General features: G+C 34.8%; 3 protein-coding genes across 7 annotated transcripts; all 3 read right to left on the reverse strand.

The window, feature by feature from the left end:
* Positions 1–396: 396 nt before the first annotated feature.
* On the reverse strand, positions 397–7,584 carry LOC121806613 (gamma-tubulin complex component 2-like). Of its 4 annotated transcripts, none has more exons than XM_042206727.1 (21): positions 7,194–7,584; positions 5,782–5,888; positions 5,303–5,348; positions 4,944–5,078; positions 4,689–4,820; positions 4,125–4,208; positions 3,945–4,043; positions 3,771–3,862; positions 3,254–3,326; positions 3,032–3,184; positions 2,831–2,950; positions 2,685–2,738; positions 2,363–2,446; positions 2,209–2,283; positions 1,988–2,119; positions 1,687–1,812; positions 1,500–1,607; positions 1,329–1,391; positions 1,172–1,246; positions 837–1,024; positions 397–751 (listed from the first exon to the last, which is right to left on the reverse strand). In XM_042206727.1, exons 2-21 carry the CDS (start codon positions 5,883–5,885, stop codon positions 628–630), a joined length of 2,067 nt encoding a protein of 688 aa, XP_042062661.1. In that variant the 5' UTR covers positions 5,886–5,888; positions 7,194–7,584; the 3' UTR covers positions 397–627. The 4 variants fall into 4 exon arrangements, with proteins under 4 accessions (XP_042062661.1, XP_042062665.1, XP_042062662.1 ...); XM_042206731.1 differs by having other exon boundaries at positions 5,789–5,888; positions 7,194–7,583; XM_042206728.1 differs by lacking the exon at positions 7,194–7,584 and adding an exon at positions 6,772–6,898.
* Positions 7,585–8,029: 445 nt separating this feature from the next.
* On the reverse strand, positions 8,030–9,921 carry LOC121809348 (transcription factor RF2b-like). Of its 2 annotated transcripts, none has more exons than XM_042209924.1 (4): positions 9,385–9,919; positions 8,975–9,107; positions 8,404–8,488; positions 8,030–8,329 (listed from the first exon to the last, which is right to left on the reverse strand). In XM_042209924.1, the coding sequence occupies exons 1-4, from the start codon at positions 9,744–9,746 to the stop codon at positions 8,196–8,198; spliced, it is 714 nt and encodes a 237-aa protein (XP_042065858.1). In that variant the 5' UTR covers positions 9,747–9,919; the 3' UTR covers positions 8,030–8,195. The 2 variants fall into 2 exon arrangements, 1 of the variants encoding a protein (XP_042065858.1); XR_006052250.1 differs by lacking the exon at positions 8,030–8,329 and adding an exon at positions 8,585–8,774 and having other exon boundaries at positions 9,385–9,921.
* Positions 9,922–11,646: 1,725 nt separating this feature from the next.
* LOC121809347 (electron transfer flavoprotein subunit alpha, mitochondrial-like) lies at positions 11,647–14,960 on the reverse strand. The gene is made up of 8 exons (XM_042209923.1): positions 14,844–14,960; positions 14,283–14,465; positions 13,054–13,265; positions 12,792–12,952; positions 12,475–12,636; positions 12,242–12,294; positions 11,990–12,130; positions 11,647–11,820 (listed from the first exon to the last, which is right to left on the reverse strand). Exons 1-8 carry the CDS (start codon positions 14,916–14,918, stop codon positions 11,743–11,745), a joined length of 1,065 nt encoding a protein of 354 aa, XP_042065857.1. The 5' UTR covers positions 14,919–14,960; the 3' UTR covers positions 11,647–11,742.
* Positions 14,961–17,690: the final 2,730 nt, after the last annotated feature.

The raw sequence follows: 17,690 nt of genomic DNA on the forward strand, positions 1-17,690 counted from the left end.
ATGTATGTGAGTAATGAGTTTGGGATAAGTTTCCATAAATAAAAATAAAATATTTTTATACGACGGATGAAAAAAGAAAGTGTCTTTATTTTATGGGACAGAGAGGAAGTATAATTTTCCGATATATAGTTACCGCACTAACAAGTCAGATTGAAGGAGACCGACACGACCTAGACTTGACTTTCAAAGAACTTCATTTTCAATTTGAAGTAAGTCCTAAGGTTTTTGGAGGACTCGTACACGTCTCTGGTTACTACTATCACTATCCACTTACAATAGCGTACACGGCACATATTTTAACGCTCCATTCTTCCATAAAAAATAGTCTTATCGAAGTTAGTGATCAGGGTCATTACAAAAAATGAAAAGGGACCAACTTTTATAGACAAACCGAAATGTTAAAAACGAATTTGTTATGGACGATGGCTATCTTGATAAACTTTTGAACCCACAACATAACTATTATAGAACAGGCACTATCCATAGTTTCAAATTGGCAATGGATTTCTAACACAAATCTCATCAACTAATCAAATACACAAAGGGGAAAAAGGAAAAGAGAGAACCAACAACAAGATGAACATAAAGCAGGGAAATGGGCAAACCATAGATAGATGTCGCTGCATCTTAGTCGCTTCCCACGCCAAGAAGCCACTGTGCAAGATGAGTCAAGTATGGCTCTGCACGAGAACTACTGCTCAATATCGGTCCTAGACTCTGAAGCTCAGCAGAAAATTTGCGCTCAAACTTCCTGAAAGAGGAAAGCCAACAAGAACATCAACGACACAGTCGAATGCTCCGAGAGAGAAGAATAACAGGAAATTGTTGGAACATACAAGATAGATTCAATGACGGTTGCATTTTCAGCTGTTACTTTCTGAGTCTGAGAACGCGTCCTTAGTTTCAACTTGTTGTATTTATCCAGCTCAGGACTGTCGGTCTTGGGAGCATCGATGGAATAGGTAACCAGCCATTGCGCTGCTGCTGCATACTGAAGGCATATCGATTTCATTGTCTCTAGCTTCTGCAATGGACAAAATCACCAATGAGCAAAAATGGAATCTCAAGTGGGCCGATTCAGATATTAGTTATAGAAAATGAAATGTTAAGCAATAAAAGCTCCGGAGAGCATTTGTGAGAGCATGTTAGTAGGATGTAATACACTACTAACCTTGAGAAGAACAGGTGAGAGGAGCAAGCACTCTCTCAAACACTTGTCAAGGAAAAAATCATGATGTTGTAAAACCTGCATCAAAATGAAGTGGCAACAGTAAAAAACATTACAGAATTAAAAAAAAACAAGTATGAAGGAAAATAGATCCGCAAACCTCATCAATACTCTTTGCAGTCTGAAGTCTATTGTCCATGATATGCCAATTTGGTTCGAGAACCTGAAAGTGATTGCAATATCACGAAAAGAATATCAGGAAGTTACTTAATAATGCCACCCCAGCCAGTCCATAGACATATACGAGGAAAAATGAAGTAGGGAAACCTGCCTCAAATGTCAGATAATGCAGAAGACTGTTGATGAACTTAAGCATATTCCGGCATAGCAAAGATGACACTGAAATCGCTATTCCTTGCTTATCAAGTCTTCGCAGACCCTATAATATACAGCTATAGTAAGCATCACGGAGGAGAGAATATAGAAAGAGATAGATAGAAGAGTTACAAGCATCATACTTGATGCAGCTGCCATGCAGCACCAAGTTGCCGATTGACATACTTGCAGTGAAACAGACACCGAAATATTAGCTGATATTTTGTCAAAGCCTTTCTTGAGATCACAAGTGATAACGGCCATTGAACCTGAAAATATAAAAGATTCACTTAAGACTTTCAGTAACATGATGGAGATTGTTATCATCGATAGGCTTCATTTACACAAGTTGACCTGCGGAAAACGTGATTATATGATTCTTGCATGAGCAAATAGACCAGGACCCATGTCTAACCACAAAAAATAAAAACACTTGTTACAAACCTTGAAACTCAAAGAAAATGTTTCCAAGCCTGTAATGCTCAAAGGCTCTTCGAGGTCATCATTGCCAGAAATAATCTGGCTGATCTGAAGATCTTTAAGTTCAATCAACCTTTTCAATAAAGTTGTCTTTTCCTGGAAACAACATAGTAAATATCGTTGAGCAGGTAGCACAGTAGAGTTCCGTGACACTATTAGTAACCACAAAATTTTTAAGCACTAACCACACAACATGTCAAGTCTTCATGATATGGATCAGCCACAGCTGCCGTGGATCGTAATGCAAGGTCCAGGAGAGACTAGTACCAAGTGCAACAATTATTTATGAGAAATTGCAAGACCAACATAAATTCTCTTGCAAATAATACACCTACACACCTGCAGCTTTTCAACTGAAATTTCATCTGGCTTTTTCATGAGTTCTTCCCGAGCTATGTCCATGAAGTGGACCAAAAAATCACCCTGGAATCTTAATTTATAAGAAAAGGAAACTAAGACACAGTAGCTTTCCTACAAAGTTCTAATTCAGAAGTCACAAATGGATGAAAGTTCTACACTTCTACTGGAATAATGGTTCTGTTTTTATTACTTCAGAAATTTATTTAAGTATCCCTAATCTACCAATAAATTATTTGCAGAAAAGGAAATTCTGAATCCCACATTTACTCGGAGAAAGCACAATTGTATATGCTAGTTATACCTGATCGAGAAGGAGATAATGTTTGATTGACATCAGCTTTCCCTTTAAGTCATACTGCAGTAGTAGCATAGAGATTAAGTTGAGAGGTAGATACAGTGGAAATGAAGCAGTGAGGTAGAATCGAATGCTTATTTCCTGAACCAGACCTTGTCTTTAATGAGGTTCAATAATTCACCACTAGCAAAATCATAAGCAGCTTTAATGCACTCAAGGTAGCGGTGATTAGAGCCAACCATTGTCAACTTTGTGTTTTCTGCTACAGGAACCTGCTTAAAACAACCAAATCATATCAGTTGACCAATGAAGTCAAAGGCGTATTAGAACCAGAGAAATATCACGAGATAAACCTGAATACAATGCCCACATTCTCTCATGACATTTAGATATTTTCCAGTGGTCAAAATTGTTTCAGCAGCATTGGCAAGGAAACTGGGGATATCATCTTTCAAGCTGTAGCGTTGTTGCCAATACTTCGTGTAATAATCTTGCGTGAGACTTTCCTGTTTAAAAGAATTAGCACAGCCCCTATAACTTAAACCTGAAGCCCACACTTATAAGTGAAGACATACCTTTTGAAGAGACTTGTTCTCAGCGATAAAAAATTCCCCATATGGGTCATCAATTACGCCCTCATATACCCACCTACAGTTGAAACGCAATTCCCTTCAGAAATATTACTAAATATCTGTTCTAGAAAAGGGTGTAACCAATTGGCACTGCACTGCTATTTTTCCTACATGATGCTTTGTCACAACAGTAGAAATTCCTATTAGTTAATCCCTCCGTCCCACTCTAAGTGGAACATTTCTAATTCGGCACGAGAATTTATGTAGTGTTATTTTGTGAGTTAAGTGGAGAATAAATTAGAAGAGAGGGAAAAAGTAGAGAGAATGTTGTTTCTATATTTAGAAATGTGTCATTTAGATTGAGACATCCCAAAAAGGAAAATGTGTTACTTAGAGTGGGACGGAGGGAGTACTTCGAAGGAGAGGATTTAAGCATCAGGTCTAATAATGCCTAAACAATTCCAAGGGTAAATCCAGAAATCATATTTTTTAACCATGCAAGCATCAACTGCAACTGTACCTCTCTAATATTACAAGATATGCTTGGCTTGCACTTTGTGACATCTTTTCGAGCAAAGACCTCACTACATGATCACCAGCCATGGCCTTGGCCTGAAATTGTTAAGAAAATATTATTGCCAGGAAATAATCTGGACAAAAACATTCAGTGACATTAACTAAGCTGTAGCCAAACCTGGCTTTGTAGGAGGTTAAGAATTGCAGAGCCAATAAAATTACTGGCTGAAGCCTTCTTAATCACTATGGTTAAAGCTTGCATTGCCCCCAACATTGGCTGCATTGGAAAACATTTTATAACCTTGATACTGGGTTGGGGGGGTTGAGGAATACAATAAGTTAGGTATGGAAGTAAAACCTGGCAATAGAACCATAGTCCTTGAACTGAAAGTTTTCCCAGATGAAACTGATGGTCAAGTTGTGCCACCATGGCTTGGTAATCCTAATACACAAATTTATTCATAAAATCTAAAATAAGCAATACATAGGATGACATTGATGAGCATATAGACTTGGGAGCCAAAACTAGCTCGGTTTGACAACCCTATTAAGCAATACCCAATTTTCTGAACATGCTTGGAAATAGATTGGCTTTTGTTTTTCTTGGCGGAAAACAATATAAGGTGTGAGCTCTTCTTCAACCACATGGTTATGTCATTTAGTTTTGTCAGAACCTTTTACAACAGCAACTGTGCATTTCATTGTGGTCATGTTATCAACTATAGCAGAATAAAAGACACTTCTGCCACATTCCGGCATAAAATGCCACACACAAGACATGCAAAACTATGACAATAAAACTAACTGCCCTTTTCTTCCATAAACCATCCTAGAAATTGAGTATCATGCTGATTAAATCACCAGAATAAAGAAAGTTCAAAACTTAATAGAGAGTGAAATGGAGAGATGGAGAGAAACCTACAAGAAGTAATGTCCGAAGTGCTGCAGCAAAAGCATGATTGACAAGACCGCTCTTGAACTGGGACCTTGACTCAACAAACTGACTTATAAGTACGTAGCTCTCGCATAAAGGAAATATTCTTTTTGCAGATTCCTGCAAACACAGGATATACGATTAGGTTTAAGAAGTCCTAATGAAAACACGCCTTCCGTGGAAGCAAAATTGGAAAACATTCATTCCATTAGAATAGACAAAGAAATGAATTAGACTTCTTGCCTGAAGTGCCAAATCCATAGATGCATCAACTTGGAAGGACACAGTATCATCCTTCCCTTGTACTCTACGGATAGAGATATAACGTCCGTCAATCCCAACCAATGCTGACAAGATATCATCAATGACAATTAACTCCTGCATAAGGCACGGCTCATATTCATAACTGATTGAAGGCAGCATAGCAATTTAATAGGCAGTAAGAGGTGACCAACTAATGCATGAACCACATACCAACAGAGTATTCTACTTTTTTCCATTACTATATCATCCAACATTCATAAATCTCATCAATACATTGATATGCTCAAGACACGACTTACATGGTTAAAAAAATGCATAATATAACTTTGACATATTACCTGAATTGCTGCATGGAAGCAACCTATGGGCTTGTCCACCCCGGAACTGCATGTATAAAAGAAACAAGCTGAACATCACCAATAAAGAATAATACTATAAAATGTTTGCAAGAGTTTTTCCCGCCAAAAAAACATGGCATGCATGTGTGCAATCTTACACTTTCGGCCACCCAAAACTAAGTAAATATTTTGGCTGTAAATTCGAAATTTTGTTAGGCTGCTTGCCTGGGTAGCTGCAGCTATTGTCTAGGCTAAAATTTAAATTCAATTAATTATATGGAGCCAATTTTTATATTTACATTCTATATATAGGCCACTTCAGATATATTCATGATTCATATGTTCATTAATTTTCTCGGCCAGTTCTGTTTGTCTTTATGTGTTCCTTAGTAAATTAGATTTAGCACATACATATTTACAGTTTACAATTTCTATCATGAAAACTGAGTACAGAAAACCAAAATTGAACAGGAACTTGCGATCTACATCCTTCAAGTGCAGACGGATGCTTCGAAGCTTCAGTCGGAGCATGCAACAGCTGCATTGAAGGTTCAACTAGCAAGTTCTTATGGTATTCATCCATCAACTGGGAACAAGAAAAGTATGGTTATAGTGAGGCATTTTTCTAACTCAAAACGATATCAAACTAAAAAGCAGTATCTAGTAAATAAATATGCATATGTTCTGTTACAAACTTGAATCCTTCGAGTGGATTCTAACTCCAACAAAATAACTAAACGTATGGAAATTTAAGAAGACTTGATACACTAAAGGAAAGGAACTTGATAAACTAAAGGAAAGGGAAATATGTTTTTCTATTCTTGTCTGATTCAATGCCACAGAGGCTTACAGCAATGATTAACTAACCACTACTACTCTACTTAAGATAATGGAGCATAATGAAACATGGGAAACTAATCTGCACTACTAAGAAACGTGGGAAACCAACTAAGACTAATCGCATTACTAAAATACTAACTAACTTGACATGATCATTTAGTGGTGTGGCAGATACATGCCCGTATCATGTTCTGTCACCATAGATCTCTCATGTTGGTTATACAGTTTTCATAAATCAGATTCCGTATGTTTCTACAGTTACAGAAACACATCGACTAAAAGTTTTGTATGAGTTCCATAATATCAAAGCTTGATGCCTTGCTAAGTTTATCACCCGCACACTGGAAATTACATGCGCTGACACTATCACATTGCAGTTTTCCTAAAGAAAGTTGTCCTTATTCTATGTTTGATGGTTGAAATTAGTAAGCTAAGAGAAGAGCATCCGGGAATCTAACTGGCCCAAAGATACAAAAGGAAGAGAAGAAAAGAAAAACTCATTACATCGAATTAAAAATTCTATAACCATATCACTAAACTATACTTATTAAACACAATTTGACAGCATTTGGTGCCAATTTGCTAGGCTGTTTTCGCCATTTTTATAATTAAAATCAAAATTTTCAAACCTGATTTCACACATCCAATTATCTGCACTGATAGTTGCATTAACAGTTAACTTAGCCACAATATGCGTTGCACAGACTAAGCGATGATGACTTGTGTCTCACATAACAACTGACAGTGTTTATTGTTTTTAGGTGCTAAAACTGTATCCACAACACATTGCCGTCTATTTTCAGCTGCATACCAGATTTTTAGTAAAAACAAGGGCATATATTCACTAAAAACATAAACAAGCAGATAAATGCAGAATTCAGATCAGAAATTGACTGAGTCGCGTCTACGAAATTCCTTTCCCAGCTTCGGAAACAATGTATCTCTCTATCTCAGTTGTTGCGAACGAAAATCGGCAATGACTAAGCAGAATCCAGAAAAATAAACTATGTTTGCTTTGTATCAAGCGATTAAGACTCAAATACATACTTACCTTAGATCGTTAAACAAGTGCGCAGCTTCTATCGCCGACAGTGCTCTATACTTTTAGCTTTATCTCAGAATTTAGGGCATAAAAGGTTGAATGGATTAGCGGAATTTTGATGCCAAGGGGTTTTTGAGTACTGATTAGAAATGAGAAAAAAGAATTATGCAGCAAACAAAAAAGTTCGATTACAAATGGATATTATGAATCAATAATCACTGAAATTGAAAGAATTCAAAAAAATGTTGCGCGAACTGAACTGCATTTTTCTTTTTTCTTTTCGTTTTCTTATTTTACCCAATATTTTGATTCTTAAACATTGCTCAGTGATAATAATTTTAATAACATAAGTATTAATTTAAAAACAAGTTCAATCAAACCGATTGGAGAACAAAATCGACTCTTTTTTTAAAATTTGGTTTAGATTAAATATCTTTTCTTTTATTATTTTTATACATGCAATAAATAGTCATTCTCCAATTGGATTGGATTTTATTAGTTTGTTTTTGTTGGGCTTCTTCTTGTTGTGGAATTTTAATTGGGCTATACTGTATTTCAATTTAATCGAAATTTGTTTTATTATTTTCATTTCTCTCTAAGAAATTAAAGGTGTAATTAATTCCTTGAAACGACTACTGCAGATATCGTCCCTCATAAATCATTTTTTCTATCTATAATCTGTAGTTGGGAAATTTCATATTGAAAGGAAGAATTGTACCCACAAAATTAAATTGCAATATTGCATACATGAGTTGAAATTGTATTTCCTTTTTTTCATTTTGAAGCATTTGAAAATTGAAACTGTGTTTCTATACCATATATACTAGTAGTATGTAGATGTTATGTGCAATTAAAGTTACTATGTTCACTTATTGAACATTCACTACTACAAAATATACAACTCTATGTATGCCTCTACATATTATAGCAACTTAACCACGAACCTTTACCCACAAACAACACAATTAACTCTGCACAATCTTGAAACCCCGGACTCTGATGCCGCCCTGTTCACTCTCGAGCATCGTTGTGGCTGCTGAGCCGCTGCTGCTGCAATTGGTGGTTAGCAAAGTAGTGAGGAGACGGAGCTTGACCGGCTGCAAACTTGATATGCTGCAGCTCATTCCTCAGTGAATCATTAAGAGCTGAATCAATGCACCACACAACATCAAAACCTCTTCACTACAAAGACATAAGACATAATAAGACAGAGATATACCTTCCCTCAGCTCTGCTTGCTGCTGCAAAGCCTGCAGCTTTAGCTTGAGTTTCTTGTTCTCAGCCGTCAATCCACCGGCATCTCTCTGCATTGGATAATACATCACACCTTAAGTCATAACTTGCTGTCACATTATATATCTGTCATACATATTCAAGTTCTCAACGAGGCGCAAGAATACCACAACTAAGCTTGCAACCATTGCAGAATCGATCAACTAACTACTCTTATCCTTTGTCATATTTTCCTCTGCAATAGATTGCAGTTATGCTGTTGGGGCAATTCTGTTAGAAGAGCACGAAGAACAGAAAACAGCAAACTATCGAACCAGGAATGGATAACTCCGAAAAGGGCCACTCCACAGCCAAGACCTTCACAGCAAATCACTAGACTTCAACTATTTTTTTTATACCTTAAACTAAGAAACTAAAGACCCCAATTTGAATTAGAACCCTAAGAAACTAAAGACTCATAAACATACTCAAAGTCTCAAACTTTGAAATAAACTCAAAGATGAACTTGATGGAAATATACATATCATGAATTGTTTTGAATTGAAGTTGTATGTAACCTGCAAAACTGTAATCTGAGCTGATAGGGTGGTTGCTTCAGTTTGCAGAGTCTGAACCTTCCTCTCGAGCTCACTCATGTAACGGGTTTTACGCTCTTTTGATCGTGCGGCCGATTGCCTATTTGCAAGAATCCTACAAAAAGGGTGACTTCCAATCTTACAAAATTTCTCCAACTCATCAATAAAATCTCAACTTGATTGATCAAAAACAGCAAGAGGTAACACAACTGGGTAGATAGTCTGGATTCCTTACTTCTCCATTGCTCCATTACAATAAACAGACAAATCAAGAATCACAAAATGCATAATATCTCCAACACACACCTCAGAAACTTCAATTTCACAACAATTCAAGATAAATTGGATCAGATTAAAGCTCAATTGAATTAGGGTTCGTAAAAAAAGCACACCTTTTAGCTCTCTTGGGGTCAAGCAGAGCGAGTTCGGAAAGCCCATCCATGGAGTTGCTATGCCTATGCTTTGGCCGGGGCTCCGCCGCCGCCGGAGCGTCCACCTTGAGCCCGTCGAAGAATTCGGCATCCAGCGACAAACTCCTCAGAGGCGCGGCGTCGCTCGCCGGGGGAAGGTCGAGATTGAGCTCCACCATGACGTCGTCGTCGAGGAGGATGTCGTCGAGGTCGGGGAAGCGGAATTGGGTCTCCGACTGAGCGCGGCGGTGCTGGGCGCGGCGGGTCGGGGTGTCTGGCATCTGGTCGAGCTCGGCCCGGCCCGGGAAGTAGGTGCCTGAGTTCACGGGCTTACCGGTGAACATAGTCTAATTGGTTTGCGGAAAGTGTGGAATTGGTGAATTGGAGGCAGGAGATATAGGATTGAAGAAGAAGCGATTGAAGTTGGGATTGGGTTGTTGATGGAAAGGGGGGAAAGTGGGGCCCGAGACGCCATGTTTGAGTGAGAGTTGGTGCTGAGCTACTGCAGAAAGACTTGTTTTGTTTTACTATCTCTTTTTTCTTCCTTTTTTCCAATCTTACGTTTTTCGATCTCATCATGACGCCATACCATATGTCAAGTGACTATTCATTATCATTATTTTATTACTTTTTTTTGTTGTCCGCGACAATTTTTCTATTTTAGAGAGTTTAATATAATCGAGTTATTTTTATTTTTTTAAAAAAATTAATTATTCTTTTATTCTCTCTCCATTTATCTTATTATATTTATTTATTCATCATCCACTTAGTACATTATTTTTAAATTTCATATTGAAAGAAATATCTCTATTAACAAGAAATTGAGATAGAACTTTTTATCTATTTATTCTTTTTTTCTCTTATTACTTTACATTTTCATATATTTTATTCTCTTTTATTAGAGTATTTTATGTCATCTCCAAGTCCAATAATCACTTGTGATCTTCATGCAAGTAGAGTTATTGGATTGGAAGAAGCAAAATGTGGAAATAGAAAATAAAAACTAAAGACATTTTTATTTGATAAAAAAAAAAGTTATTCTGAATGGACATTCCTATATTACTAACTTTTTTCACTCGTGCTACTTCATATTATTGCTACCTTCCTAAAAATAATCTTTTTTTTTCATTTTCATCTATCATAAAATTACTCTATTCTAATTTTTTTTATCACAACTAAATATTGTGAATGATATAGTCTTACTAATCATTAACATTACTTTTTCATTTTATTCTATCTTCTTTTTACATTACCAATTTGCATTAAACCACGTGTAAGCCCAAAAGTATGTGTATGGGACGTTGGGAATATTTATTAACTTAAAATCCATGGCCGACTAGGGGAGTGTTTGGTAAGATAGAAAACCGTGATCCTCCAATCACTTTGATGCAATATGAAACATCAACTTCAATCAACGTTATCGGACATGATAATGATGTCCTAAAAGATGAGGAATCAAATACATGAATCTTAGAATCTTTTAATAGTACTCAAACTTAATATCTGGAATTTTTTTTTGAAAGACAGACGTGTTTTAAGATGTTAATTGCGAAAATATATGAACTCGATACATTTTTGTTCAAATATTGTAAGCTTCGGTATTAAAAAAATAAATATGATGTTGAAATATTTAAAACACGCTCAAAAATTTACCTCATTTTTAACCATAAGGTTAGTTTTTTGGTGGGCTTGTTCAACTAAATTGAAGGCAACTATATCATAATTAGTTTGAAAAAGTACAATAATTGAATGTAGAACCAAAAGGTCACAATCATATCGAATCAGCTTACATTGGACGTACATACACTTTTATACATTAATTGACAGTATATAAAAGAGTATGATTAGTCATGAAATACTTAATCGTGTAGTTGAAAATATAACTGAAATTCTAACGAACTAGTAATAGATTGAATAACTATTTTTATAATTAAATTATCTTTTGAGATTATAAAACGGCTTGTCATATGAAAAATCACACAAACTCAGCAATTTCCAAAACCAAGAATCAGATTACTTTTTTACTAGTACAATCGTGTATGAGAATTTATGCATACTTTCCTTTTAGGTAAAATTTAAATAATCTTTTTATGTGGTAGCATACTACTTAGTAGAGAATTTACCTGAGACCAATGATCCCATGTTTGAATCACGACCTTTAAATTTTATACTAGTATTTATTTATCCATCAAATAATAATCTTCATACCAAGAAACTAAAGCCTCAAACTGAGGCACCTGCATATTTAAACAATCTAAAAGACATGTCTTTATATTTTATAAACGTCAGAGATATTTAATGTCAAAACAACGGATTATTCCAGAATATGATCAAATCTGTCTATTTTTTCTCAGGAAGTTTCTCTAACAATTCCGGTATGATCTCAAAAAGGTCTCCCACAAGTCCATAATCCGCAACCTGCAATTCCAGCATATGTCAAGACGACGAACACGAAGCACAAATTAGCACGGAGATCTCAGTTTAACAGTTATAACGGCTCAAGACTTCAATATATACATATTACTGGAACATGGAAACTAGAAAGCATAACGATAGGATGTGTGTGTGAGAGAGACTTGATCATGACCTGAAATATCGGTGCATCAGCATCTTTATTTACAGCAACGATGACTTTTGAATCTCTAATGCCAGCTAAGTGTTGAATAGCTCCAGAAACACCGAAAGCCATGTATAGTTCCGGAGCAACAATTTTCCCGGTCTGACCAACCTACATAATATTGATCGATATATCACAAAAACGGCAGCACCACAACAGTCCACACATGTGTAGCTTTGGAACCATTGACGGATTACAATGCATGAAGACTCTTCGTCTAACCTGGAGTTCATTTGGAACGAATCCCGCATCAACTGCAGCACGAGTGGCTCCAACTGCAAGAAATTGGACATTAGACGGAAGAGAAATTTTGCGAATAATAACAAAAATAACAATATCACACATACTAAATTTCCATCCATAAAACTGATGCAGGCAACTTAAAAGTTTCTTAAGGAAAGATTTATAGACCACAAGTTGCGACTTATGAGTCTAAGATCCTTAAGAATAATGACCTGCAGCACCAAGTTTCTCAGCAAGCTTCTCGATCATTTTGAAATTCTCTGCACTTTTTAGACCTCGCCCTCCAGTGACAACAATGCGTGCGTTTGCCAGATCTGGGCGTTCTGTATCCTGAGAGGAGATGCTTACATACCTCGATTTTCCATCTGCATCATCTGAAACAACAACGAGATGTTTCTAGATTATAGTTCCTGAAAGGAGAATTAAACATGATGCAATAGAATAGATAAGGTTATGCAGTCACTCAATCTCTTCTATGTAAGCAACCAAAACCATGAAGCTGAGGTTTAGCATCAAATATATGAAAAACCTTCGTTGAACGCTGAAAGATCAATCTTCTCAATACATTTGTCATTTGACACCGAAGCTGGCGCCATTCCCGTAGGAAATGAAGTAGCCCTAATAGTCAGCATACAAGGGTTTGAACCGGTGTATCGAACAGTACTAAGAGCATTTCCAGCATATATTGGCCTGCTCTGTGAAAGAATACACAAGTAAAATGCAATTAATAATTCATATTTGTTGACATGCGACCAGTATTAACTTGTATCAGCCAGACAACAATAGATTACCTAACAAAAAGATTCGAGCCACTAATCTCTGTAACATCGGTTATAGGTGAAACATCGAGAAGTGCTGCTGCACGAGGGAGAACATTCTTTCCAAAAGAACCCGATCCAGCAATTATGTGAGAATAGCTATCTTTCTGCTGTACAAGATGCACCAGTTTAGCCCATGGTTCTGCTAGAGCATATGTGAACCTCTCCGAATCAGCAAGAAGGACCTGAGCAACAAAGGTACGCATATTTAATATCTGAAAGACCGAAAGAAACATATTCCACATGTTGCAAAACCGTATTGCTTCGTGTTGCAAAACCATATCTGAAAAACTGTATTGCTTCGTGTTGCAAAACCATTTCTGTTAATAATAACTTATCAAACTCCACTGTGATTGACTTCCATTTTATACCACGTAAGAACCAACTATCAACACGTATATTACGTGCACTACTCATTCCAAACAATAAGCTACTATCTCCGTTTTTAACAAAAGTAGGTTGGTTATCCTAATTTATGAGTTTAAAACAATACAACTTTATTAGCAGGCTAACACTCCCCCATTTAATAGGAGAGACAAGAAGAATATTTGTTATCTTGATTCTATCATTTTTTTCTATAATTTTTATAACAAATGAGATCATGGTCCACTACACACTATTTCTAAAAACTACACGGAACCACAAAACACAAGCAATATGCTTCACAACCATTCCCTATTGAACATGTTCCATCATAAGGAAGGCTACAGATGAATGAAGCTACTTGGATCCCGACTCCGATAAAAGCTCGTTCAAATTGCTTAGTGAAACTCATTAACTGAAGAACTCGAGTTTGAGCTTGACACTATAGAACTTGCCGAACTGAACTTGCTTGATATTATAATTGTTAACTTGGTACAACTTATTCTTATATACTTTAGTTAGTAATAAGTACACCGAATATCCAACTAATTTCATTTGTTATATAATAAAAAGCAATAACTATATAAATGCAAATCTAAATTTAAATCTAGTAAGCTTGTCTGGGCTCGATTAAGCTCATGAGACTCAAAGTGTTGATAAATAAAGCTCAACAAATTAGCCGGGCTTGAGCTTAGCACGATCGACACAACTCCAATCAAGCTCTTAAAAAATCACAACACCACAAAAACTAAGCTATAGCCTTCCCTCATTAAACAAGTTGCACCATAATAAGCCCATTGAAATGTAATTGATCATCATCCATACAAAGTTGGGAATACCTTAGAAATGGAAGGGTGGAAGCAAGCAGCATGAGCAGCAGCCTCCTGCAAGGAAGGACCCGAACCAGCAAGGAGCAAAGACACAGAATTGTCTCCACCCAAACGCTTAGCAGCCTCCACTGCACACAACGAAGACGCCTCGATGGATCCGCCCTTGTGCTCCCCCAAAACCAGAGTGCTAAGCTATATAAAAAAAAGTGGAGAATAGAAACTAATTCAGAAGATTCAGCTATTAGACATTGAAGTTGAACTCTTCATTACCCAATTTACTCTTCAATTTTGCATAAATTTTAATTGGCTACTAAACAATCAATGTGAACAACCTAAGAACAACGCAAATGCCAATTCTCAGCAAATAAAGCTATCTGCAAGCACTAACAACTGTTCAAAACAATCCGTGGACAACTAAAATCACCTTATTACTCCTCCATTGCTAAACAAAGCCACAGAGTGATGAACAACGATTCGCATAAATGAAATTACAAGCAAGAAACTGGAAAAAAAACGAAGGAATTGTTGATTTCTTACTGAGATACGGAAATTGGAAAAACGAGGACTTACAAATCGCGAAGAATGGGCCACGCGAGTAGCAAACGAACGCCTCCGAATCGATCCGAGCAGAGCTTGAATTGTCATCTTCTTCGATTGTGTATAATGAGAGTTTCAGTTTTCAGTTGCTTTTATAAGTTCAAATAAAGCTCGGTTTTTTTACTCTATTTTTTTAAAGATTTTATATTATTTGACATTTAATTTTTTACCCTCTTACACTAATTGAATTCGATTTTTTTTTCCATTTTGTTTCAGGAATGGAGTGAGAGTGTTTTTTTCTTTTATATATTTTGAACTTTGACTAATTTTTATTAAAAAATAGTACTAAGAATAATAGTACTCCTATAAAATATTGTAACTAATTAAAATAATATAAAAATATTTATATTTTATGGAGAAAAAAACATGTATATATAATTTTGGATTGAGTTGCCACCTATCCATTAAGTAATCAGTTACAAAAAACAAAGAAGTTGCGTCTTTCATTTTCGTTCTATCAATACTACTATAATTTAGTGATTTTTTTAATGAAAATCAGTGAATTTCTCATTGTTATTAATAGTACAAAATTTAGAATAATTGGGTATCAATTCATATACTCCATTAAAATTTAAACACAATAATGATAAAAAAGTCCATAAACCTACAAATAAAATTTAAATTCATAAAATTATATTGACAATGTATACTATTGAAGTATTGATGCAATTCGCTTTTATTTTAGATAAATAATGTTATTTTGCGTAAGACGATACGATGCGTCATGGACCAAGACAGTTTAATTAGATACTGGACGTGACTGAATTCGAATACTTGATGTGATTTTTCAGACATTTACATATTTTACGAATATTTAAATAATAATTGGGTCTCATCGTATTACTTGATGCCCATTAATATCGTAATTGGGCCGAAATTCAGAAAGTAAAAGCTAGACAACAATAATCTGGGTTAGCGTAAAAAATTACCACTACTACTACTATTTAATTTAATTTAATTTAATCTCAATAATACGTAAAATCAATTGAATAAAATCATAGCCTAATAAGCTCCAGCTCAATTCTCACTCTTTTTTTTTTTGAAGTAGAAGCTCAATTATCACTAAAAATCTCTAAATATGTATAACAGATTTTTCTTAAAAAAAATAAGTTGCTTATTTAATCTAACACTCAAAATAGGAAGGATAAATGGTTAGAAAAACACAAAGTTTGGTCAATTCGGGTCAATTCTATAACTTTTTAGAAAAAGTCAGATTATATCATAACTTTGACAATGTTCTCAATTATCACATTCGTTTAAATTTGAGGGAAAATTATGTATAAGCTTAATTTTATGTATTCTATATATTTTCGAACTTAATTCCATGAGTTTCATGAGCAATATACAAATATGATGAAAGTCATGAATTTCAGCTTCTACATGATAGACAATTTTCTCAAATCTAAATTAATAAAACAATTGAGAAAATATTAAAGTTATAATATAATCAATTGTATTTTATGTAGGAGCTTTAGTTATATGGAGTACTATTTATTCTAAAATTAATATATAAAGGTGATATATGCTAATCTTAAGTTGATAGCATACGAAACTTAAGAATATCCATATGGGGAGTGATAATATGACAATTGTTCACATGCTTAATAAGAAATAAGCCAATCTTAATGTTTTATCACTTGGTAGGAGTAATAAAATTAGATTATACAAAAAGTGAAATGTTAAAATTGGTCGTGTTCATGGAAAGCAATCAAGCTGCAAACTCTATTGCATGTTTGAGTGTGAATATGCATCATAGGTTATGGTATCGACGATCGAGACGTGGTAAAATAAAATATAATGAATTTATTATCTATCCAGTTCTATATAACTCACAGTTATATGAACTCTACATATGACAAAGCTCTAGATTGATATCATCTCACCTGTAACAAAAATTATAAATATGTACTACTATGTGTTGATTTAATTATCTCAATTTTATATTAAAGGTTAATTAAAGTAAAATTTGTTTCTAAATTTATAAAAGTAGGATAGTGGTGTGTGGAGCTATTTATTGTTCATTTTTATCTTATTTTTTTCGTATCAAAACAAAGTTGGTCTAAATGGTCATAATTGGGCAATATAAATGGGAACCCAAATGCCCCACTAATGAATTTTAATTTTTTGTTGAAAAAAGCTTAATGTAGTTTTAATATTAAATATCGAGTAAGGTGGGATTCGTGTGGTATGCACACTCCTTTCATATTTTATATTTGTGAAAAGTAATTAAATAATTTATTTTCTTCATTAGTGCTTTCCTCTTCATCAATCCATTCCTATCGTTATTGGCTCCTAAGAAAGTGGATAAGTTAGGTATGCATATTTCTACTTATATATAGTATGTCGTAATTAGTTATGGAAAATAAATCGAAATTATTTTACTCCCAAAAAAACAAGAAAATCAAGTACTTTCGATAGATTTGTTTTGTTTTGCAATTCATTTTTTAATAAACTAAATAAATGACGAATATTTTTTATGGACTATGTATAACTAACTAGATCATATAATTACCATTCCTATCACTATTTCATTCTTGTATATTCTTTCGTGGGTTGGTTCATATGTTTTTGGTTAATTTTGTTTTATTTGTTGTATCCTTAAGCTCGAGTGTTTTAATTTATAAATGCTAAAATTATGATACACGAAACTATCAATCATGTACGCCATCCTTCACTATGCGTGTTTACTGTAAATGTAATTTTATAATAACTTCCAATTTTGTTATGATACGTTTTGAACCTTAAATATAAGCTAGGAAATATTATAAAGTTCAGATTTGTTCGCAACTATTCCACTTCAATTTTTGAAAAGGTCTTCGC

Source organism: Salvia splendens, chromosome 6 (assembly GCF_004379255.2).
Source record: "Salvia splendens isolate huo1 chromosome 6, SspV2, whole genome shotgun sequence".
Lineage (NCBI taxonomy): Eukaryota > Viridiplantae > Streptophyta > Magnoliopsida > Lamiales > Lamiaceae > Salvia > Salvia splendens.